The sequence below is a fragment of the Prionailurus viverrinus genome, chromosome C2 (assembly GCF_022837055.1).
Source record: "Prionailurus viverrinus isolate Anna chromosome C2, UM_Priviv_1.0, whole genome shotgun sequence".
In the NCBI taxonomy this organism is placed as follows: Eukaryota; Metazoa; Chordata; class Mammalia; order Carnivora; family Felidae; genus Prionailurus; species Prionailurus viverrinus.
This window is the reverse complement of record NC_062569.1, coordinates 10,266,706-10,291,908: the sequence shown is the minus strand read 5'-3', so window position 1 is coordinate 10,291,908 and position 25,203 is coordinate 10,266,706. Positions and strand designations below refer to the sequence as shown.

The window sequence follows — 25,203 nt, the reverse complement described above, 5'->3', positions numbered from 1 at the left end:
GGGCGGAAGTGCGTCACCGCCCCTCCCGCGCTTGGGCCCGCGCCCGCTCTAGCACGCCCGGAGGCCATCACTGCGTGTCGTTGGTCCTTCCAGGGCTCTGAGTTCACCTGTGTAACTCTCTGTCCCACCCTCCTGCGGAGCTGCGACCCTATTTGGGAATGGTGAGGCGTGCCGCTGGGCTCCTGGGGCTTGCTCTGGGTAGCTGGCCCCCGGCCACTCGGGAGGGTTGTGAGGGCAGCCGCATAGGCCGATTTCGCTGGGGCCGGCTAGCCTCTGCCCTTGGCAAAGCCGGTGATCGCTGCCCTCCATCAGACCGCCCTTCGGTGGCTATAGGTGGACTGAACCAGCTGGCGTGAGAGGAGTTGAGTGCTGCGCGATAGGTTAAAGCCCAAATTCGCGCTGAGCCTTCCCAGCCTGCACGGTGCTGAAAACTCCTCGGCTTCCACTGAGCCCTCCAGCCACATTGGCCCCGAATGTGTGTGCACCCCATTCCTTGGAACGGCGCTGCTACAGTACGTTGGGCGGCACACCCCAAAAGCTCTCAGACCTTCACCTGTAGCACCACCACCATACAACACGCATTGACCAGACTTTGCCTTCCTCCAGGCCTCCATTTAATTACCACCTAATCAGTGTGGCCCTCCTGACTCCCCACCCCACTTTCCGCTCTGCTCCTCTCATTTGCTGCCTTTAACACAATTGTAATTACATACTTCTCTGGGCAATGATTTAATATATTTTTCCCTTCCTTAGACAGGTACTAAAGGTATTTGGCGACCGCTCCGTGCAGGGAGACCACCGGATGATACACTCTGCCAGCACCAAATACCTCATGGGGGATGGCTTGAGGACAGGATCTCAACAAAACCATGCTGGACAGACTGTCCTTGGTTATACTGGGGCCCACGGGCCAGAGTCTGGATGCTGGTTGCTTCCACTTCTGCTACAATGTGTTGTTCAAGGCCGGCTACCTGAGCTTATTTGGCTGTACAAAGAACCAGGAGCAGGACCTACTACAGGCAGAGGAGTTATTTGTCCAGTTCCGCAAGTTTGATCTCTTGTTCCCCAGGTTTGTTTATTCCTTGCTGAGGCCCTGGGAGTGGCTAGAAGTGGCCTGGCTCCAGCGGCTCTTCCACAGGATGCTCTCCGTGAACCACAACCTGGAGAAGAATGGCATAAGCAACTGGATATCCTACATGCTTCAGTTTCTGAGGGAGCAGCAGGGGCCATATCTGTCTCATTCAAAGTTGGTTATAGCAGAATTTCTGGCAGTAGGTGCCAAGTAAATATCTGTTAAATGGATATATGGGACTGTTCCAAGGAGGGAGGGAATGAAATGAATCAAGGTAAGAATGAATGTAACATGGTGCTGCCATCCATTAAAAACTGGGGAACAATGTTTAGCTTATGCATGTTGGCCCACAGACAATTTCTGACTGCAGATTCAGGCTGGGGAGAGTGGATGATTCTGAGTACTTGCTGTGGTTTCCCTAAGCAATCAGAGAGGACTTCATGGAGTCAGTGTGTGGACATTTCCAGCTCCCTGCAGAGGGGAATGGCACAAGGCAAAGGGAACTCAAGAGGTCATGTGGAAATCAGAGGAGACAAAGTCCCTGTTTGCCAATCGATTAGGAAGTTAAAGAGTAACCTGAGGTCGCTAGAACTGGTTGAATTGAGTCTGAACCTCACCTTATTGCAACAATGGCCTTAGAGTCAATGGCAGAACTTTCTCCTTCCTGGGCCTGCTGGCAGGGACCTAGCCTGACACCTCACAGAAGGCCCCCAGTAAATGGTCAGCTCACCTCACCCAAGCCAGGACAGCAGTGAGAGAAAGTTCCACTATACTCTGAGACTACACCCTTATCATGAAATAAAGTGATTGGTTTGAAGTCCTTCTCATCTCTGACATTTCATAATTCTAAGATTCTGAATCTGTCTTTCTTGCTAGAGAAGTGTGCAAACTAGGCTAGGGGTAGGGCTCCAGTCCAGAGGCTCAGGGATGGTAGTCTGAACCTTGCTTTAAGAGTCATCAGTCTGGGAGGCTCTCTGGGTCATTTAATAATGAGGAACGGACAGGATGTGAAACTTTTTAATTTAAGTTAATTTATTTATTTATTTAGAGTGGAAGAGGGGCAGAGAGACAGGGAGAGGGAGAGAGAGAAAATCCCGAGCAGGCTCCGTACTGTCAGTGCAGAGCCCAGGACAGGGCTCAAACTCGTGAACCATGAGATCATGACCTGAGCTGAAATCAACAGTCGGACACTTAACTGACTGAGACACCCCTAAATGTGAAACTTAATAAATGAGTGTTGAATTTATGCTGAGTGAGGTAGTAAACTAATGAATAAATGAATCCTTGAAAAAATACAGGTGTGAATGGTCAGTAAATCGTGGGGATGGGGTGGGATCCATGAGAGCTTTGTAGATACCATTCTGGGGCTGGGTCTGAAAAGATTACAGCAAAGCCTAAAGCTGGTGAGGAGAGGCTTCTTTCTGGGCTTCCTTCTGGTCCCACCCCCTCCTTCCACACGATGAGGTTGCAGCAAGTGCTAAATCTAGGAGAACATTTTGCTCCTAGGTACTGTCTTGCCAGGGATTTTTGGTATAACTTACTGCCACAGGGCAAGGTCCAGGTCCACCCCCAGCTTGTCAAGGCCTCTCAAAAGCTCTCTGGCACTTAGAGAACAGTGTGTCCAGAGCTCAACCTGGAAGAGCATAGCCATGGTGCTCTGGGGTCTGGTGCTGGGAACCCTGCTGGTGGCCGTGGTGGGGTGCCTGTGGCTGCTGGGGCTGTTCCGGCAACGCAGACCCCAGGAGCCCCCTCTGGATAAGGGCTTCATACCCTGGCTGGGCCATGCCATGGCTTTCCGGAAGAATATGTTTGAATTCCTGAAGTATATGCGGGCCAAGCATGGAGAGGTGTTCACAGTGCAGCTAGGGGGCCAGTACTTCACCTTTGTCATGGACCCTCTCTCCTTCGGCTCCATCCTCAAGGATGCACAGAGAAAACTAGACTTTGTGAAATATGCAGAAAAACTGGTGTTAAAGGTATTTGGCTACCGCTCCATGCAGGGAGACCACCGGATGATACACTCTGCCAGCACCAAATACCTCATGGGGGATGGCTTGGAGGATCTCAACAAAACCATGCTGGACAGCCTGTCCTTGGTTATACTGGGGCCCACGGGCCAGAGTCTGGATGCTGGTTGCTGGCGTGAAGACGGCCTCTTCCACTTCTGCTACAATGTGTTGTTCAAGGCCGGCTACCTGAGCTTATTTGGCTGTACGAAGAACCAGGAGCAGGACCTGCTACAGGCAGAGGAGTTATTTGTCCAGTTCCGCAAGTTTGATCTCTTGTTCCCCAGGTTTGTTTATTCCTTGCTGGGGCCCTGGGAGTGGCTAGAAGTGGCCCGGCTCCAGCGGCTCTTCCACAGGATGCTCTCCGTGAACCACAACCTTGAGAAGAATGGCATAAGCAACTGGATCTCCTACATGCTTCAGTGTCTGAGGGAGCAGGGAACGGCCCCAGCCATGCAAGACAAGTTCAACTTCATGATGCTCTGGGCCTCTCAGGGGAACACGGGGCCTAATTCTTTCTGGGCCCTTTTGTTCCTCCTAAAGCACCCGGAAGCCATGCGTGCTGTGAGGGAGGAGGCTGCCCAAGTCCTAGGGGAGGCCAAGCTGAAGGCTAGGCAATCCTTTGGCGTTGAGATCAGCGCCCTGCACCACACGCCAGTGCTGGACAGCGTGATGGAGGAGACACTGAGGCTGGGAACCGCACCCACCCTCCTCAGAGTGGTGCACGGTGACCATATGCTGAAGATGGCCAGTGGACAGGAGTACCTGCTCCGCAGTGGAGACATCGTGGCCCTCTTCCCTTATCTTTCAGTGCACATGGATCCTGACATCCACCCGGAACCCACTGCCTTCAAATACGATCGCTTCCTCAACCCCAACGGTAGTCGCAAAGTGGACTTCTACAAGTCAGGCAAGAAGATCCACCACTATACCATGCCGTGGGGCTCGGGTGTCTCCATCTGCCCTGGGAGGTTCTTGGCCCTCAGTGAGATGAAGCTTTTTATCCTGCTCATGGTCACATACTTTGACCTGGAACTGGTGGATCCTGATACACCTGTGCCACCTGTGGACCCCCGGCGCTGGGGCTTTGGCACCACACAGCCGAGCCGTGAGGTGCGGTTCCGCTACCGCCTGCGTCCTGCCAAGTGAGCTCCGCCAAGGGGGCCGCAGGCCTGGCCAGGGAGGCTCCCTTAGGGTCTCCGCCTCCTCTCACCCCTCTGAAGCCCCACCCTCGCCTCGGGTTCTGTGATACCTCCTACCTGTGTCCTAGTCGCCTTCCTTGCTCTCTGGTTTTCCTCTAGCCACCTGATGGGCTTATCTTTCTCTCTTGAAACACCGTCTGTCACCGTGGGTTCCGCAGAACCTTCCTCTCATATGAAGTCCAGGGGAAGGGGGGGAAATCTGGGGGAAACTTAGTTGGGGAAATGATGGCATAGCTTGACGAGTCTTGCCGTACAGAAACCAGTCATCATGAGTATCACAGTGTCCTGCAAATGTTAACCTCCACCCTCCCACCTCACTGTATTATCTTCCTCAATGCTTACTCCACATCCTGTGGAATTCAGGTTCGTCCAAAGCAATACGAGGCAAGCCACATGTGTAATTTTTAATTTCCTAGTTGATACATTTTTTTAAAAGGTAAAAAGAAACAGGTGAAGTTAATGTTTATAATATACTTAGCCCAATAGATCAAAAATATTAGCATTTCAATATGTCAATATAAGAACATTAGTAAAATATGTATTTTTTAGTAACATTGGGACAAAATATATATATAAAACATTAGTAAAAAATATATATATATATATTTTTTTTTTTAATTTCTTTTTGTGTGTGTGTTGCCTTCAAAATCTGGTATGTACTTTTTACCCTTGCAGTGTATCTCACTTCAGACTAGCCACATTCTAGTGCTCACCAACCACATGTGGCTAGTGGCTCCTGAATTAGATAGAGCAGGTCTGGAGAAACGCTGCCTTTCACATAGGAGTTATTCAAGCCCCCCCCCCCCCTCAGTGCCCTTGTCTCCCCTCCACACTCCCACCTCAGGGTGGTCTCAATCCCTCCTGTGGTCTCCACAACCACAGCTGAGTTCAGAGCTCTCTCCTACTTCCAGACCCTCAATCTCCCCGCTGGGGTCCCACAGCACCTCTGACTCAGTTTGGCCCACACAGAACTCAGCATCTGTCTCCCCACCTCTGTCCTGAACCACCTCCTTCTCCGGATTACCTTGCCTGCCTCTGCTCCGGACACCACCACCCACCCCATCCCCCAGGACAGATCTGGGAGAAACCAGATCTCCTCCCCACTCTCACCCACAAACAGGCAGGCCCCAGTTCTGTCAGTTCAACCCTCTGTCGTGCCTCCGAAACTGTCCTCTTTTCCCCAGCCCCACTGCCATTCCTATGACTCAGCACTCTGCACACCAGGCCTGCCTGGCCCTCGGTGCACCCAGCTGCCAGAGGCCTTTCACCAGACCTTTTGCCTGTCATACTTTCACTTTTCTGGTTCCCCGTCACCTCCTTGCACCTAACATTTGAATTTTGCCACAGTTGATCCCAAGTGTTCAATCCAGTGCAATTCAGCCTTACCAACTTTCTCCAGTGGAACTGTCTGGAAAGTACAGTTGCTTGCTTTTTACTGCCAACCTGGAGGCCTTCCTGGATCTCACCCATTCCAGCCTCTGGCCAGAAATGGGCTCCCTCCCCTGAGGTTCTCCTGACACAGCTTGTGTCCCAGCACATCTGTTACTTGTTGTTGCTCTCTGTTTCCTGCTTTCCTCCTCCTGCCCCCTCCCCCGGACTGCAGCCCACAGGGCTTGGTATCTTATTACTTCATCCCTGACCCCCAATTCCCTAAATGGAGATTAAATGATAGAAAATTGGCTCAGTCTCAGCTACTTTTCTTCATGTCCTCAAATCATTTCCTTCCCCTCCCTGGCCTCACTCAGCTTCCTGGCATGTGAAATGGAGACAGTCCCATTGCCAGGCCTGCCTACCAGGGCTGGAAGTGCTGCTACCAGAGCCACAGCTGGCTGATGGCAGGGCCTGGCTGCGGCTGGGGCTGGAACAGGAGGAGCAGTGACTGGGAGCTGGCGTAGGGTCCTGGAGAAGGGAGGCCGGGCGGCAGAGACCCCCTGCAAGGATGCCTAGTGGGGCTTCTCTCCACTCACCTCTCCCAAATCTGTGACTGGCCTCTTGCATTTTTTTGAGGCTGGCTGTTCTGCCCTGAGTTTTGCCAAGATAACAGGCTATTAGAGTAACTCAGGCAAGGGCTGGGGCTGGGGCTGGGGCTGGAGGCAGGAGTCTGTCCCCACTAGCTGTGTGACTGTGGGCCAGAGTCTGCCTTCCTCTGGGTCTAACTGCCCCCAAATGACAACCTCTGTCTAGAGCCTGACAGAGCTCTGACTGCCTTGGAGAAGCCAGGATATCCTAACCTATCCCACAAGGGGCCAGGAGCACAAGAAGAGACACACAGAGAGAACAGGGGAGGGAGAAGGGGACTGAGAGGCTGGAAACCACCATGGAGAGCTTATCAATGACCTCCCCACACAGCCAGGCCCTGTGCCAGAGCAGGTATTGGGATACAGGCAAAGATGCAGGGCCTTCACACACCTCCTGGGCACTGCTCAGGTGCTACACCCCCTCATTTTCCCTATACCCAAAGAAATCTGGACCAAGGGCCTGGCCTGTCAACAGGCTGGGGGGCAGGACTGAGGGCCCAAATCCATTAAGTCAAGACCAAGAGGTCTCAACTAAGAGTGATCTCCCAGGAACTGCATGTTTGAGGGTATACCTGGGACCAAGGGAAGCCTCAGTGGGTCAGAGGTGTGGGGTGACTACAAGTATACCGTCCCACAGCCCATAACAACAGGCCTCCCAGGAAGCAGTGAGCACCCAGGATTATGGTGTGCATGTAGGGGCCAATGCCCAGCTGCGGGCACAGGAGGGGCCCATGGCACCTGTAGTCCTACGCCCCTTGCATGGGGACTGGACACACTCTCTGCAAGGGCCACCCTTCCTTCCCTGGCAAGGACCTTGAGGCAGTAGGAAGACTGAGACCCCCAAGGATACATCTAATCACTACCTGTCCTGACACAACAGTCCTGACCCCCAAATCCTCATTTCTGCACCACATTTTTTCTCCCTCAAAGAAAAGCCCACTATGTGTATTTTCTAAGGATAGCTTATAACAAAGTAAGATCAGAGATGGCACGCCAAAGGTGGAACTGCAGGTACCTGGGAAAGAAAAATATTTTTTCCATAGGCAGTAATAGCTGTAAACCCTCAAACCACATTTCACAGGGTAGAGGCAGAGCCATGCCTGTCCCTCTCCCTGGGTCATCCAGGGGAAGAGTCCATCTTGCCGCAGAGTCTGAGGACCAAGAGAATCCTGGGAGCTTTCCTGGAAAGGCGTGAGCAGTGCAGCCAGCGAACTAGGCCTTTGGGTGGGCAGACGGAGAGCAGCAGGAGGAACCAAGGTGCGGACTGGGAAGTAAGGTCAGGATGAAGAGGTCTCTGTCCTGGCCTGGGCTGTGAGAGCCCAGCTCCAACTTGCTTCCTGACCAGTGCCTTCTGTGCTGTAGTCAGAGCCCTCGCCATGGTCAGCTGCAGTACATGGCAACTAGGACAGTGAGAGGGACCGAGGGGTCACTGGTGGCCACCCTTTCCCCTGCCCCTTGGGCACCGGCTTCAGGGCACTTCTTATATACCTGTTGTTTGCAGAGAGCACATACCCACACTTACACAGCTAGAGAAAGACACATAGGAACACACAGACACAAGGCCCAGGGGACACAGTGACACATTCATGTCAGATCCACATAGCTATATGTACTATGCACAGCCCACACAGCAACACAGACATGTGCACATAGACTACACGTACACACATCTGCCAGTGCTGGGGATAAGCCCTGCTAGGTGTCCCTTGGCTGGCATACCTTATCCCGTCTCACCTATGCATCATGGATACGATGTCAGAGACTCTGGGTACCTAGACCCAGTTGGTACAGCTCAGGCTGTATCTCACCAGTCAGGCTGCTATGTGGGCAGGACTGAGGTCCCTTGTGTACCAGATTTCAGGAGCTCCAAAATAGAACGCCACTCCCCCACATCCTCAAACAAATCATCACCTTCAGATACAGAGCTTCATTTCCCAGGGCACCAATGGAGCTCAGAGTCCTTCCTGACAGTGGGACTCTGGGGCCTTAGGAGAGACAGCTAAAGAACACGGATGAGGGACAGCTGGCTGAAAAAATGATCCCTGTTACACAAGAAAGTGGGCAAGCACAAAACATAGAGGTGGGAATGTGTAAGAGACAAGGGGTACCCGGTGTCCAGGAAGTGAAAAGGAATGACGGACAATAAGGGTAAGATGGCATATGGGATTCTACGTGTGAAAGCTCCAGCCCTGAAGCCAGACAAAAAATTTAGACTTGATTGTGCAGGCCCCAGGGACCCTTGAAGGCTCCAGAGAGGGGCATGGGAAGCACAAGAAGGAAGAGCCTCCTGGACTGCCATGTTCACCTGGCATCCCACCTGCTGACTCTCATGTTCCTGGGAAGTTCCCCAGGTGGGGCACTTCCAGGCCCTCCGGCTTGCCAGACCCTTGGCAGTGCCATCAAAGCTGTGACATTAAACGATACTGCAACAATATTTTCCCAGCTGAGCTACAGGGAAGAGGGCACACTGGTGGGTGGCAAGCCTTGGACTACTCTGAGGAAGACGGCAGTGATGGCTGAGGGTGGGTGACCATGCTGGCTGCTGGGAGCAGATTAGATGACAGGACGTAGCATGATGATAAGAAGCACAGAGGTCAGTTAGGATACACTGTAGCGATTCATGCAAGAGAGTATGATTTCCTGGAAGGCAATAAAGAAAGTGAAAGGAAGAGACAGGAGTAAGTAAATGCTGCTGATGGTTGAGAACTGAGAACTGACCACTGGGTTTGACAACATGGTCCATGAGGCCCTTGAAGAGAGGACTTTGGGTGGATGCCCAACTGAGCTGGGTCCCATCCACTCTCACCAGACTGTGGTATGGCCACTCAGGCTTCATTTTCTCCCGTGTCATTCATGGCAGGGGAGTGCTCAGCCTGCCTCTCCCCAAGGTCATTCATGCCAGTCATTTCTTCTTGGGCAGTGAGCCTGCTACTCTCAGAACAGCTGGACAGTGGGGCCTGTGCAGGGCAAGGTGCCTGGTTGTGCCGGAGCACAGTGATGAGGAAAGCCTTCAGGTACCCGCGGAAGTGGCGGCTGGAGAAGGCATAGAGAATGGGAGTGAAGCAGCAGTGAAGGAAGGCAATGCTCTCTGTCACCTGCAGGGCATAGTCCAAGTGCTGGCTAACCTTGCAGCCCCCAAAGATTTGCAGGTCCAGCAGTGAGTGCAGAAACAAGGTGAGGTTGTATGGGAACCACAGCACAAAGAAGGCCACCACGAGGGCTACGACTATCTTCAGAGCCCGGCCCTGGCCTGGGGGCCTCAGCCTGACCAGCACAGAGCCAATGCGGGAGTAGAAGAAGATCATGACAAGGAGTGGAAGGAGAAACCCCAGGAGGTTCTGCTGGAAACGGAGAAAGAGCTTCCAGATGGTCCCATGTCCTCCGAAATCTGCATAGCAGTTCCACACGCCTGTGGGGTTTTCATGTGTCTGCACAAAGACCATGTCAGGGATGGAGACAGCCAGGGCCACAGTCCATACCATGGCAGCCAGGAGCAGGCTTTTGGCCCGGGTCCTCAGTCTGTGGTGGGGCTGAGTGTGGACGATCTCCAGGTACTTGTCCAGGCTCATGCAGCTAATGAAGAAGATGCCACTGTAGAAGTTGATGGTATAGAGGGTGCTCACCATCTTGCATAAGAAACTCCCAAAGACCCAATGCCAGGCCACAGAGATGCCCCAGAAAGGCAGTGTCACCACAAACAGGAGGTTGGAGATGGCCAGGTTCAGCAGATAGACCTCAGTCATCCGCCTGCGAGGCATGTACCGGAGCAAGACCACTAGAAGAAAGAGGTTTCCTCCCAAACCCAGCACAAAGATCAGGCTGTAGAAGACTGGCAGGAAGATCCTGCCAAAGGACATCACCTCATCCTTCCGGCAGAGCATGAAGGCCACACTGTCCAGGTAGTACTCGTAGTCATAGAAGGAGCTGCTGTTCTCAGAACTGGCAACCTCAGTGGTAGGCGGCAGAGGGGAGGCGGTGGAGGCCATGTTAGGAGGACGCGCCCAGTTCTGGAGCTCTGTGGACCAGAGTACAGTGGGAGAGAAATAAGATGAAACCAGGCACTCTCTACCTCTCTCCAAACCCGCTTTTACTGCTGCTCTGGGAGGCCCAGCAGACTCTTCACATTGACCTCAGTACCTGTAGGTCAGCGAGGAAGAGCACAAGTGTGGGGAACCTGAGCCTACCACTTTAGCCATGCCACCCTGGGTGGGTAGCTTAACCTCAGATGTTCTCATAGTACTCACTTATTTCATTATGGCTTCTCCTCTTTATTTTCCCCTTCATCATTTAAAAGAACTGATACGACCCAGTAATTGCACTACTAGGTAGTTATCCAAGGGATACAGGTGTGCTGTTTTGAAGGGGCACATGCACCCCAATGTTTATGGCAGTGCTATCGACAATAGCCAAAGTATGGAAAGAGCCCAACTGTCCATCGACAGATAAAGAAGATGTGACGTATACACACAATGCAATATTACTTGGTGATCAAAAAGAATGAAATCTTGCCATCTGCAATTATGTGGACGGAACAAGAGTATATTACGCTAAGTGAAATTAGACAGAGAAAGACAAATATATGACTTCACTCATAGGTGGAATTTAAGTTACAAAATTGATGAACATAAGGGAAGGGAAGCAAAAACAATATAAAATAGGGAGGGGACAAAACATAAGAGACTTTTAAATACAGAGAACAAACAGTGGGTTGTGAGAGGTGTTGTGGGTGGGGAATGGGATAAATGGGTGATGAGCATTAAGGAAGACACACTGGGGGCGCCTGGGTGGCGCAGTCGGTTAAGCGTCCGACTTCAGCCAGGTCACGATCTCGCGGTCCGTGAGTTCGAGCCCCGCGTCAGGCTCTGGGCTGATGGCTCGGAGCCTGGAGCCTGTTTCCGATTCTGTGTCTCCCTCTCTCTCTGCCCCTCCCCCGTCCATGCTCTGTCTCTCTCTGTCCCCAAAATAAATAAACGTTAAAAAAAAAAAAAAAGGAAGACACACTGTATTCTACTCCTGAAATCATTATTACACTATATGCTAACTAACTTGGATGTAAATTTAAAAAATAATAAAAATTTTTAAAAAGAACTGATAATATCTTTCAGATTTTTCTTTATTACTTAGAGAATACCAATTCACCTATGTACTGTATCACCATACTTTTCCTCATGTGTGGCTTGTGATTGTTTTTTTTTTTTTTAAACAAATGCTTGTCTTCAGTAGGATTTGTTTTATCCATAAATGTCTAGTGTGCCCATTCTGGCTTTTAATTTTTTTGACCTCTGTCGCCTAAGGATTTCCCTTGCTTTTGTTATTTTTTAAATATGTTAAAATATTAAAAATATTTTATTACAAATATTTAGTTTTATATCAATATTTTTATTTGTAAGTATTCAATAGTTTTAACATATTTTATCCAGTATATCTAGGTTTGTAGCAGAAAGGTGTGAGCCATCATGTTGAGAGGCTCAGAACCTACTAAACCTTTCCATTCCTCAGTTTCCCCATCTGTAAAATGATAATGATAATAATAATAGTGCCTACTTCATGGGGTTCTTGTGAGGCTTAAAAATTATCATTCACTTCAGAGCATTTCACACTCCATGAAGAGTGCCCAGAACATAGTAGGCCCTCAGTAAATGTTAGCTTAAAATGTTGCTTTGTTGAGAACAGAGTCCATCATCTTTCCACCAGCCTCTTCTCTCCTGTGTCTACCTAACTGAACGGCACCACTGACTCAGTCACCTAAGACTGAAACATAGGAGACATCCCAGATTCCTTCCTCACTCCCTCACCACCATCCTGTGAGTCTCTACCTCCTTACTGCTTTTTGAAAATGTCCAACATTTCTAAGACTCATAAAAATACATACATGATATTCTTTTAATAGAATTAAAACAAATGAAACAAAAATACTTTGAAGGAGTTCAAAGAGATGAATGCGAAAGCTTGGGAATGATAGGGACAACATTCAAGATGGTGGCTGCCTGGGCGGAAGCCCAAAGCATGGGATGAGGGCAGGTCAGTGCAGTGGTTTCCCCTCAGAGCAGTGGTTTCCCAGGTTTTAACTGTATTATTAAAAATAATTTTTGGGGTGCCTGGGTGGCTCAGTAGGTTGAGCGACTGACTTCAGCTCAGGTCACGATCTCATGGTTTGTGGGTTCGAGCCCCGCGTCAGGCTCTGTACTGACAGCTCAGAACCTGGAGCCTGCTTCAGATTCTGTGTCTCCCTCTCTCTCTGCCCCTCCCCCACTCATGCTCTGTCTCTCACTGTCTCAGAAATAAATAAACATTAAAAGAAATTTTAAAAAATAATAATTTTTAAGGGGTGCCTGGTGGCTCAGTTGGTTGAGCTCAGGTCACGATCCCAGGGTCATGGGCTCTGAGCCGCGTGTGGACTGCTTAAGATTCTCTCTCTCTCTCTCTCTCTCTCTCTCTCTCTCTCTCTCTCTCTCCCCCTCTCTCCCTCTCTCTCTCTGCCTCTCCCCTCCTCACATGTGCATACTCTCTCTCTCAAAAAAAAATAGAATATATAAAAATAATTTTTAAGAGAGACCTTCACATGAACCAGTGATAAGAATTATGCTCAATTCTGTTGTGTATTCCAGGAGAGACACTTCAGGTTCAACACATTAGACTGTTCACCAGTGAAGAAGAGGGTTTTGAAGGAGTGAGGTAGGAGATAAAAAAGAATACATGACTCTGGCAGCAATCATGAACGGCCTCCAGAGTGGGGCCTAGAGGCTGGTGACAATGGTTCATAAACCAAGAAATACAAATCAAGCCCACTTTATACCTTTGTGTTTTATTTTTTATTCTTTGATTAAAGTGAGGTTGAACTTTTTAATATGTTCAGTGCCAGTTTGTATTTCTTTTGTGAATAATTTATTGTTTTAATGGGTGGGATTCTCATTTCATAAGAGGTTTTATATGGTAACGATTTAGCTTTTTACATATATATGGCAAACATTTTCCCCAGTCCTTCCTGGAAGTTTTGTCTATTTTTTTTTTCCAGGTAGAATTCTGCAGGAAATATTAACTCAGGCCCTCGGCTGACTCTTCTAAGTATCCGCAACACTGGGACCTCACAGCTGATGGAAATATACAATGCTGCTGAGGCAGAACTTCTCCCAGGGAGTCCCTGAAGTCCTCCTACTCATTGAGCCTCTGCACCACCCTTGGGCTCCTGTGAAATGGAATCTGGGCCAGATTTTGGGAAAATCACACACATGTCCTGTCCCCATCCAGGAGCTCAGCCTGGGCAGCTTTATATAGGGCTGGACTCCTGACTGGCCAGAAACTTCACCCTGTGCCTTCCTTTCCTGGTTCTCCACTCCCCTCCTGTGCATCTAGGGCCTCCGGTCCCTGAGCCCCTCCCTTTCCTGGGCAGCAGTAAGGATGCCCCTAGCACATGGCTAGCACATGAGCTGCTGTGGTGGGAGGAGGGAGTACTCTTCTGCACTTGGAACTGATTAGGGATTATTTTTTTAAATATTTATTTTTATTTTGGGAAGAGTGCAAGTGGGGAAAGGGCAGAGAGAGGGGAACAGAGGATCAGAAGCAGGCTCTGTGCTGACAGGCTGACAGTAGTAAGCCCAGTGTGGAAATTGAACTCACAAACTGCGAGATCATGACCTGAGCTGAAGTCAGACGCTCAACCACTGAGCAACCCAGGTGCCCCTTAGGGATGATTAATCAGAAGTTGTCGCTAATTAAATATCGGCTCTTCTGGTCTAGCATTACTGACGTTGATCGTGACCTGGCTTCTCAAAGTCCCTGCTTTAATAAACAACCAAGTCGGATGACTGCTTTGATCAAAGCCAGAGGTCAGGGTCAGCAGGCTCCAGGCTGGCCCAGGCCACCTTTACAAGGCTCCTTCCAACTGAAACACTGTTCCCTTCCCTCTCAGGGCCTCTGGCCTCCTGATCTTTCACTCTGGGAATCTTTCCAGGTCTTCTTGACCTCTGGGACCACCACCCCCTCCCATAACTCACCAATAATGCTAACAACAATGACAGCATCAGGGAACACCCCCATGTGCCTGTGATAATTGGTCAGGCACCTTCACAGCCACTATGACCGGCCTGTAAGGCAAATCAGGAAGGAACTGTCAGCCCCATTTAATCCAGGAGGGGATTACTTTTCCACAATCACATAGCTGAGCTGTATCTGAATCCCAGGTTTTAGACACTAGAAACAGTGCCTTGACCCTGGTGCCATCCCATCCCCGTCCTCTGTTTTGCCCTATCCAACAGTCACCAAAAGGGGCCACTTGAGAAATGTGTGATTTGGTCTCAGGAGATCCTGACTGCCCAGGATACTGCCCTCAGTGGCTGGTCTAGCCTCTGTAGACTTCACTATTAATACCCCCAAGGCTTTACTGAACCTCTTGTGAAACATAGCCTCCCTATGGTCAATGGAATAATGGCCTCTCAATGATACCCACATCCTAATCCCTACCTGATATGTCAAAAGGGACTTTACAGATGTGATTAAGGCAGGCCCAATGTAATCACAAGGGTCATTATAAGAGGGACGTAAAAGTGTCCAAATCAGAGAGTGAGGGTGGAAACAGGTCAGAGCGATGCAGTTATAAGACAAAGAATGCAGGCAGCCTCTAGAAACTGGTAGAAGCAAGGAACAGATTCTTGCTGAGCCTCCAGAAGAAACGTTGCCCTGCTGACCCATTTTAGACTTCTGACCTCTAGAACTTGAGATAGTAAATGTGTGTTGCTTTAAGCCACTGAATTTGAGGCAATTTGATACAGTGACAATAGGTAATACACTTCCTGTGACCCTCTCTTTTCCCATCAGTTTCTCAGACTGAGGGAGTGAGTGAGCATCGCATCCACCTCCTTCAACTCACAGGTGGGGAACTTGAGACTCAAAGAAGGGGAACAACTTGTACAAAGCACACAGTGAGTGATCAGTGGCCACACTGAAACATGACCACCATGTTCCTCACTGCCCTTCAGGTCTCTGTTAACTGACCCCTACCTGTCCCTCTGGACTCACTTGATTTTTTCTTTTTTTCTTTTCACTTTTCCTTATTGTATGAATTCATTTGGTGTATCCAGCAATACCTTGAGAGGATTAAATGAGGGTATCAGTTATTCACATCCAGCATGAATTAGCAGTGTGAAGTTCTGCAGTGGAACTTTAGGGGGAATCTAGGAACTACCTAGAGAGGGAGGATTTAAAGAGGAGGGAGAAGGGCGAGGTGAGCAGAGCTTCCCGTACACTGAGCACAAGGGCACAAAGGCAAACTACACCTTGTCTCTGGAGCAGTAACATCATCCTCTTTGTGACTTCCTGAGGCTGCTGGCCTGGACTGGCACCAGCTTTGACTCAGAAAGAATGTTTGGCTGGAGAATAATGTCTTCTCCGAGGATCAAGGGCTCACCTCCCAAGGCCTCTCAGAGAAGTCATAGTTGAGGCAACAAGAGAGAGGATATTGCCATGTCCATCTAGACAAGAAGGCAGCCATGTTAGTTGAGCTCCTTCCATGAGCTGAATACTCAGATGCAATTTTCTCTTTTAATCCTTACCATAGTTCTGGGAAGCAGTACTGTTAGGATTCCCATTTTCCAGATGAGAAAACTGAGGTTTGGAATGGTGGAGTCCAATTGCCCACGGCTTCAGATCAGCAAATGATGGATCCCAGGTTGGATGGCCCCCACAGTACAAGGTAGAACGGGTGACACTTTCCCTCTAGCTCTCCTTTCAACACGGACCAAACCTGAATTTGAAGGATGGGCCTTTGGTAGGGGGACTTCTGACCTTAGCAACCAGTGGCAGAGAAGATTCAAAGTCATTAATGTGCTGAGGCAGCTCCCACAGGCTCATGAGAGCCAGTTATACAACATCTGGGAGGAATCCAACAAACAACCATGAAATTAACCAATTCTTCATTTGGGGATGAGTTGGTAGCTTGAAATTAGTCATGGTGGGAATATGTACACCGCAACAAATGCTACGAATTGGAGCTTCCTCTCCTTGCACATGGCCTCCACCACTACCACTACCACTGAGAGCTGGTTATGAAACCTTTACTGGCATACCCCTGATCAGGACCCCATGAAGCCTGACCTAATCCTGCCCATTTCACTATGTCCCTGTCTGTGTCTCCCATCACTTTTACCCCTCCACCTGCCACATCACCCCATGGCTGCCTTCCTCTCCAGCCAAGAACCCTTGGAGACAGGGCCACCCTGTCCCCTCTCACGTGCCCACGGCACAGCCATGCTGAGTGTGCTGCCCACAGTGCAGCTGTGACTAGCAAACAAATAAACAAGGTCAAATGTGACCCCAAAAAGGCCACACTAGCTTTCAAAATGTGAAACCAAGAATAACATCTGAAATCACTTCTAGCGAACAAAAATTATGCTGGCTTCCTTACAATTTGGAAATCATATCCTTTAAAATGCAACCTAAATTCTTCATTCCCAGAAGCCTGCCCGGGCCACTAGCCTGGCGTAACCCTTGCCCCAGCCCCTAAGCACTCACAGAAGGTCACTCCTCAGCCTTGGTACCTACCTCCTTGAGTACAGTTTCCTTTAGAGAATCGCTCGCCTCCTCTGCTAGACTGGGGACACCCAGGGGTTGGAACTCACCAGTACAGGGCTGGCACTTAGAGGCAGTCAACAAATGACCATGGACCTCATCAGTACTGTCACCTCTTTTCATCCCTTCTTTTCTCGCCTCATTTGTCCCTTGCCTGGTTTCCTGCCTTCCCTTACTGGTGCCCTGAACACAGCAGAGGCAAGACACTCCTTCTGTGGGTCATTTTCCCAGCCTGGACCAGCCCTGCCACAGTGGCCTTGGGAGCTCCTGGCCATGCGGCATGTCCAGCCCACTGCTTCCACTCCAGCCATGTTCAAGTGCTATCTCCAGCTGGCACAGCCTCCCTAGACCCAGTGTCAGAGGATGTGCCCTCTGGCTACCCCCAGCTTCCTCCCTCAGGAGCTCCCCTAACTGCTCTGGGAGGACTGGGATGGAGACAGAGTCCCAAGGCCTGGACTCTACCCTGGCTCAGCTTGGAGTGAGCCCTCTGTGCCTCTAACTCTGGTTTTCCCATTCTGCATTCCTGGCCTAGCTGTGGCTGGAAAAGTTGAGGCAAGGGGTTATGAAGTGACTCACTCTCTGACCACAGGGTCTGGCTGCGGAAAGTGCTCTGGCCTTAGGTTACAGGTAGAAGAAAACTTGCCTTTGGGGGAACTGGTAACAGTGATGGGATCACTCCAGTTTCCTCCTCCATTTGGGAAAACGCCAGATATTAACCTCTACTGTGTAATGACAATTACAACAATAGTAACACATACCCACCACTTACAGAGCACTTACCTTGGGCCAGGCTCTATTCTCAGAACTTGGCACGCATCCATTCATTTCATCCTCGCAATACCACTCAGAGGCAGGTACTACTATTATCTCAATTTTACATACAAGGAAACATAGCCACAGAGGGGCTAAGGAACTTGCCCAAGGCCACACAGCTAGTTAGTAGCAGAGCTGGGATCTGAACCCAAGCTGAGTCTGGGCTAGCTCGTTAAAAGACAGGGGTGAAGGATGGGGACTAGAGATGAAGAAGTGACAGGAGACCAGACTGCCATTGCTCAGGGTGCCTGAATGGAAGACTGGCTGGGGGGTTGATGGTACATGAATGAAAAACAGGAAAAGAACCAAGAGCCACACAAGGAGGACATGAGGAAAAATGTCTAGTGCCTCAGGAATGGCACACAGGAAGAGAAATCATGAATAACCTATGGCGGGCGGGGGTTGGGGGGGGTGGTGGGAAACTGGGACTCTGCTTCACCGCTTCATTTGGGATGCCCTTGGACTTAAACTTCAGGCCCTGCCAGCCCTAACATAAAGTCAAGGCTTCCATTCTGGAACCCGTGACTTGCACAAGCCTGTCTTCTCACCCATAAAATAAATAGCGCATACAGCAAAGAATGTCGCAATGAGTAAATCTCGTGCCATCTTTTTTTTTTTTAATGTGTATTTTTTTTGAGAGGGAGAGAGAGAAGAGCTCAAGCGGGGGAGGGGCAGAGAGAGAGACGGAGACACAGAATCTGAAACAGGCTCCAGGCTCTGAGCTGTCAGCACAGAGCCCAACGTGGGGCTCGAACCCCAGAGCGGGGAGATCACGACCTGAGCTGAAATCGGATGCTTAGCTGACTGAGCTACCCAGGCGTCCCTTGTGCCTTCTTTATAACAGCTAACACCACAGAGCCCTGATGGTGTGCTGGGGCAAGGAGCTATACATGTATTACCTTATTTAATTCTCACATTTACCTTACAGAAGTTAAATATTATCATCAGCCCCATTTTCTAGCTGAAAACACTGAGACACAGAGAGATTAGGGAACTGGCCCAATGTCACCTGGCAAGGGAGTAGTAGTAGGTCCAGGAACTGAAATCCAGAGTCCATGCTCTAGAACACTAAGTTATACTGCCTCTCAAAGAAAATAACAGGTCAGTTGTAGACTCCCTCCTCCAAACTTTCTACGTATTCATGTCCTCACTGCTCACAACAACCTTAGGAGATAAACACTATTGTTATTTCCATTTTGTAAATGAGGAACTGAGGCTCAGAGAGGGGGAGTGACTTGCCCAAGGATACTCAGCAAGTGTGCTGCAGAGTCAGAAATTGAGTCCCTGCAGTGGGCTCCAGAGTCAGAGCCCTGGACCACACACTGGAAGCTCCACTGCTGTGAGCTCTCGCCTCAGACTCAGGGGAAAGGACAGATGCCCTCTTCATGGTCCACTGTGGAAAGCACTGCATTTAAATTCATTGTGATGCACAAAACACTGTGGAAACAATAGTAACCGGTCCTGACGTGTACACGGGGCCCCTTACTTCTCCAGGTGCCTTTATATCCTGGCCCTCCAAGTCCTCCTGGCTCCCTTGTTACAGGCAGCATGTGTCACCTCCCCGGTTTCACAGAAAGCCCAGAGCCACACTCACTACAAGTTAGGCAGAGCTGACCTTAGAGCTCTGAATCTCCGAGCAGTGGACCATTACATGCTCTCCTTCTCTCTTTACTTTTCTAACATGTATTTTTCCTGCTTACAAAAATCATACGTGCTCAATGTAAAATGTGGAAATGTAAGAGAAAAATAGAAAAGAGGCTAGCTGCCTCCAGGAATAGTCTCTGGGAATATTTTGGTAAATCTTGTCTGTTTTCATGCCCATGGCTCCATCCGCTGCACTAAACCTCCCCGGATTTGTGGAATCACAGAGAGCCTGGCTGGAAGAGAGTGGCCTTGTCCGGTCCCCTGCAGGGCGTGAGTGCCTTTGAAGTCTCCTGATAGACTCCCCGGCTCCTGGCCCCTGGGATCTGTGAGGCCCTCCTGTTCCCCATGCTCCCTGGGACCCCACATTACTCAATGTTTCCTGGCTCTTATCAGGGAATGGGGATGTTGGTGTCATTGAGAAACTCACAGGGCAACCCCTCCTCCCAGAGCTTACTTCAGTTAATAAAAACTCAGCAAGTTTAGAGCCCTACTCTTTAAAGAGCTGCTGTTGCAGAAGAAGGTATGATTTTCACATGTTTCCCAAATCATTTTTGCATTTCTTTCCTTTGTCTCTCTCACTGTTGCCTGCATTTACATTTCGGCATTATTCTTGGTTCAAAATGAAACACAATCACCACCTCCACTACCCCCAGGGAGGGTGGTATACTCAGCATGGTGCAGCATGGAATAGACAGAAGAGATTGGTCTACTTCTTAATGGCTGAGTAACCCCAGGCAAATTACTTAGCCTCTCTGAGCCTTAGTTTTCTCACCTGTAAAATATCTCCTTCCTGGAGGTTTTATAATAATTAGGTGAGTGCCTGACATAGAATTATTGGTTCCCTTCAAGGCCCCAAAATGACTCTTGGCTTAGCTTAAGAGGGATAAGAGGAAATTCTGAGACTATCTGGGGCAAGAGGGGGCTCAGAACTTGGGTGAGGGGTAACAAGAGAGAGCAAAGCGGCATAAGGAAAGAGTGTTGACATGCAAAGAATAACCTCAGCCCTTGGAGGGGGCCCTTAAAGACCTTCTCATCTGTCTCAGCTGGGGAACCAGAGACCCAGAGACAAAAGGGAATCCCTGAGACCACACAGCCATGTCTGACACCAACTTTCAGGGTCTTACAGAATCCACAAAGCAGATTCTCAGAGCTGGAGCCAAAGAGGGAAGGAACCAGCAAACTGCCGTACTCCCTAGTGCTGAGGCACTTGTTCCAAGAGTTGTCCCAGAGAGAAAGCTCCACACTGACCTGTTAGCACTTCCCTCTCCCCATACCTGTGGCCACTCTCCAAGTCCCTGGATGCAGTCTCTCCCCTCTCCCCTGGGTAGAGTCCACCCCATTCCAGCAGTGGCCATAACCTACCAGAGCCAGACCAACTTGCCTGGGGATGTCCAACCTTATCCAGGAGAGCAGCAGCACCCGGGTCCTTCTTCCTCAGGGAAGTGTAGAGGGAGTGCGAATCTCCTCTCTGGACAGTGCCCTGAACACATCCTGTTCTGAGGCTGGAACAAAGCATCCCCTTTGGGCCTGCCCCTGCCCCGCCTCAGCTACAGAGCCATAAGCTATTTCCCCTCATTTGAAATGAGTCAAGCTCAAATGACCGCCCCCCTGAAGGAGCAACTCCCCCCACCCAAAGACAGTCTAATGTCTTTGGAAAACATGTGTCCTCAGCCACACCTCTCTGGACCATTTCCCCAGCAGGGGAGCCAAGCAGATGATGAACAGCCGCAGTTCAGAACTCCAGGCCTTTGCTAGGCAGCTTTCCCCAACCTCCAGATGCATTGATTTCAGACATCTCTCCAGTACCATCCTACCCCATCCTGCCCCTCATCTCCTCTGGCCTTAACTCCCAGCAAGCCCTGCTGCATCTGCCCCCCAAAGTGTCAGCAATATTTTCATTTCCTAGACTTTCCAAACCATCTTCCCTCTCCAGCCCCACTCTTCTCCCTCTGCCTACTTACTTGTCTGCTCTCCTACTGGGTCAGGAACTCCCAGGCAAGGATTATACCGAACCCACCAGCCTAAGCCTAGGGCCAGAAAAGAGCAGAAACTGAATGAATATGGGTGTGTGACATTCTGCCACCATATGCTTGCCAAGATGAAGGTACCTCTTTTCCGGGACAGTACCTGTGGCCCAGGGATGATGTCTGGCCACCCTTACCTCCAACCCCCTGCAGCCTGATACACAGCAGGTGCTTGGTGAATGCCTGTTGTCTCTACTTGAATTAAGCAGTAACAGAATAATGCCAGGTGGTCACAGGCACTGGCATTGGTGTCAACACACTGCCCGGCTTGAATCTGGCTCTGTGTGTACCTGCTATGTGATCTAGAGATGGTGTCTTCACCTCTCTGAGCCTTGCCATTCAGATCTGTATTGGGGGTGGGGATGCTGCCTCCCTCAGACAGTAATGATGAGAACTGAATGTCCCCAGAGAGGTGGACATGGTCTTAAACATTTGCCTTTCCCTGGGGTCCACGGGCCACCTAGAGTGGAGGCCAGGCCATGATGGGTTCTCACTCCAACATAAGGGAGCAGGGGACGTTTCAAGCGGGGGGTCTCCAAGTGTCTCCAGGCTAAGTGCTGGTTACCAATAGGACAATTAGGAGTAGGGAGATGCCCAACAGAAGCCACAGAGCCCTGGTTCCATCCCAGGGATGGATAACCTTTTAAGACTGGCTTGTTTTCATTCCGTATAATTCTCTTGAGAGAATTAGGACAGCTAAGTTCTAGAACCTGGTTCCATCCCAGGGATGGATAACCTTTTAAGACTGGCTTGTTTTCATTCCGTATAATTCTCTTGAGAGAATTAGGACAGCTAAGTTCTAGAACCTAGGCTCCTTCCTCATCCTCCCCTTCTCCCAACTTTTTATTTTAAAATAATTTTTCAATTTGCAAACTTAGCGCACAAAATTCTTATATGCCTGTCAGCCAGCTTCCTCTAATGTTAACCACAGAACCATAGAATAATGATCCAAAGCAAGAAACTAACATTGACACAATACTATTCACTAATCTACAGACCTTATTCAAATGTCACCAACTGTCTCACTAATGTCATTTCTCTGGTCCAAGATCCGAAGCAGACTCCCACATTGCTTTTGGTTGTTATGGCTCCTTAGTCTCCCCATTTCTAGGGTAGTTCCTCAGTCTTGCTTTGTCTTTCATGACCTTGATAGTTTTGAAGAGAACCGTAGAACATCCCTAACTTTTGGTTTGATGCTTCTTCAAGGGTAAATTATGGCTATGTATTTTAGGCAGGAACACCACAGAAGTGATGTTGTGTCCTTCTCAGTGCATTATACCAGACGTGCATGATTTCAGTATGTCTCATTACTGGCAACATTAACTTTAATCACCCGGTAAGATAGTGTCTGCAGGGTTTCCACTGTGAAATTACTACTTATTCTTTTGTAATTAAGAAGCATCTTGTAGGGAGGTACTTTGAGACTATGCAAATACCCTTTCTTATCAACTTTTGCCCGCTAATATTAACATTCATTGATGACGCTTTCTGACAATTATTACTGTGTTGTTTCCCAAATGGTGATTTTCTATATCATTCTTTGTGTGTGTGTGTGTGTGTGTGTTAGTAAAGTTTATTTATATCACATTTTATCATGTCAGTCACACTGAAGTCCTGGAGATTTGTATGTGCATACAGAATCCAGGACATTCTTGGGAGGATTTTTTTTTTTTTCAAAAACAAAAACAAAACAAGATGTAATTAATGTGACAGTTGGGTAGCTTAATGACCATCATGCTCCTTTGGGGTCTCATCTGGGATTTTATTTTATTTTTTAATGTTTCACTTAGGTTTGAGAGAGAGAGTACAAGTAGTGTAGAGGCAAAGAGAGAGGGAGACACAGAACCCAAAACAGGCTCCAGGCTCTGAGCTGTCAGCACAGAGCCCAAAGCGGGTCTCGAACTCAGGAACCACAAGATCATGACCTGAGCTGAAGTCAGACACTGAACCAACTAAGCCATCCAGGTGCCCCTCATTTGGGATTTTAGAGTGAACTGTATCCAAAGGCTGCCAGTGGCAACTCAAGAGAGAGCCATAGGTCCTTACTTTTCACCATAAACTCCTTATTTAACTCTTCAATAGTCAAAAGAAGATTTGGATCTTCCAGTGGGTCTTCATCCTGTCTTTCTGCCAGAGCTGTGCTTTCCTGACACACGACCAGAGTTTCAGCTCAGTGTCCAGAGGTTCCATGCACTTCCATCTGCTGCATAACCAGAAAGAGAGTAACCTCTGTGCTATTGCTCAAACCAGTTGCCCAAGTGGTAACCCTGGCAGGTCTGGAACACTGGCTTCACCCTTTGCCAGTACGAGTGATAATTACTTTTGCTGAGCTATGCCAAAACTTGCAAAACTTTCCTGCCCAGCCATTTACCCAGAAACTTTACAAAATGAGGCCAGTTTGAATTTCTGCATTAAAAATTCCAGCTCAGGGGCTAAGACCTCTCACCTTCTCACAACTTCTATCGTTCTTTTTACATTTATTAATTGGATTTTGCTGTAAGAAAGACTTGGCCCTTCTATTTATTTATATATATCAGCATGGACTCATGAGTATTGATTTTATTCCATTATTATCATTGATTTTGCTGTTCAAATCACCTCATTTTTTTTTTTTTTTGAGAGAGAGAGAGAGAGAGCATGAGCTGAGGGAGAAGGACAGAGGAAGAGAAAGAGAATCTTAAGCAGGCTCCACACTAAGTGAGAAGCCCAATGCAGGGTTCAATCCCACGACCCTGGGATCATGACCTGAGCTAAAATCAAGAGTCAGATGCTTAACCTACTGAGCCACCCAGGCACTCCTCTCATCCTCTTTTGAAATATCTCAGCCCATCTGCTTCCTGTTGGGTTGAATTTCCACCATAGCACCTCGAACACCTACACTCTGGTATGCAGGGCAGGTTGTGAGGGTTCAGAGTCCTTGCATGGGTGGCCAGGTTTCCCTGGAATTCACTGAGGCATCTTCCGAGCAAGGGCTGGGTCCTCCTGGAATGGGCAGGTTCCAGCTAGAGGAAGTCAGTCATGGTTCTGGGGGCAGGGAATTCCAGGAAGGTCTGAGCCTGGCTAGGTGGACTCTCCCGGAATTACCCTGCCCTCCATAGACCCACCCCAATCCTGGCCCACTAGCAGCACCGGCCCACTGCTTGTTCTGCGCTTTTCCTTCTTGACCCCCTCTTCTCTGCCCAGGGATTGTTGCTGAGAAATGCAGGTGGCAGACAGCTGGGCAGCACTTGCCCAAATTCTCTCCTGCAGAGAAAGCGCTCTCCTCCTGGGGTTTAGTTACTCGCTGTTCTCCACCAGCCCAAAGCAGCCAAAGCAGAGACAGCACCAGTCAAGGACAAAGGGGACTTCCCCATATCAAAGTGGGCTGGGGGGAAGAAGTCTCTGAACTCATCTTCTTTGCTCTCTTCAAGAAGTGCAACAATTATTTGCCCTGGGAAGAGTGTGGACCCAGCCCCTGATGACAGGTAGCTGGGATGCACAGGGCCTCTCCTACAGGATACAGTGCTGCTTCAACTTCAGAATGGAGACCTTAAAATTCATACTGTCCTGACACACTCCTAACACACAATTTTAACACACTGGACACATTTACCATTACAGCAAAAAGTGGCATCACATTTTCAAAACATCTGCTTCTATTGCCAGCCAAGGACCAACTGTGAACCTGTGGACATTTTGCCTGCAGCCTGACCCTTCCTGTCCTCTAACAGCCAACTCTAAGCCCATCTCCTCCCCAGAAGCTTCCTCAAGTCTTTCCAGGCCTCTCCAAACATCCCTGCTCTGAGCTTCCTGAGTCTGTAAGGGAAATATTGTTCAAGGACAAATCTGTCTCCCTACCAGACCACAAATTCCTCACAGTCA

At 49.3% G+C, this 25,203-nt stretch overlaps 2 protein-coding genes and 1 pseudogene across 11 annotated transcripts in view; 1 reads left to right on the top strand and 2 right to left on the bottom strand.

The window, feature by feature from the left end:
- The first annotated feature begins 35 nt into the window (after positions 1-35).
- LOC125174942 (5-beta-cholestane-3-alpha,7-alpha-diol 12-alpha-hydroxylase) lies at positions 36-5,959 on the top strand. Of its 2 annotated transcripts, none has more exons than XM_047875060.1 (2): positions 36-161; positions 754-5,959. In XM_047875060.1, exon 2 carries the CDS (start codon positions 2,722-2,724, stop codon positions 4,225-4,227), a length of 1,506 nt encoding a protein of 501 aa, XP_047731016.1. In that variant the 5' UTR covers positions 36-161; positions 754-2,721; the 3' UTR covers positions 4,228-5,959. The 2 variants fall into 2 exon arrangements, with proteins under 2 accessions (XP_047731016.1, XP_047731017.1); XM_047875061.1 differs by having other exon boundaries at positions 46-161; positions 758-5,959.
- ACKR2 (atypical chemokine receptor 2) overlaps positions 5,941-25,203 on the bottom strand; it is a 55,679-nt gene continuing 36,416 nt past the window's right edge. For 4 of the 9 annotated variants that reach the window (XM_047875066.1, XM_047875063.1, XM_047875070.1 and 1 more), the window contains 3 exons: positions 21,280-21,345; positions 20,681-20,820; positions 5,941-10,313 (listed from right to left, as the gene is read on the bottom strand). In XM_047875066.1, coding sequence (XP_047731022.1) covers positions 9,124-10,284 — 1,161 coding nt within the window. In that variant the 5' untranslated portion in view covers positions 10,285-10,313; positions 20,681-20,820; positions 21,280-21,345 and the 3' untranslated portion in view covers positions 5,941-9,123. Of the gene's footprint in view, positions 10,314-14,292; positions 14,393-20,680; positions 20,821-21,279; positions 21,346-25,203 lie in introns of those variants that run through there. The other 5 variants (XM_047875069.1, XM_047875071.1, XM_047875065.1 and 2 more) reach the window with 4 other exon arrangements.
- On the bottom strand, positions 16,811-23,709 carry LOC125175124 (putative uncharacterized protein C6orf52; annotated as a pseudogene).

Excerpts from the sequence above, each read along its gene's own strand:
- LOC125174942 (XM_047875060.1), top strand. The coding sequence starts at position 2,722 with ATGGTGCTCTGGGGTCTGGTGCTGGGAACCCTGCTGGTGGCCGTGGTG.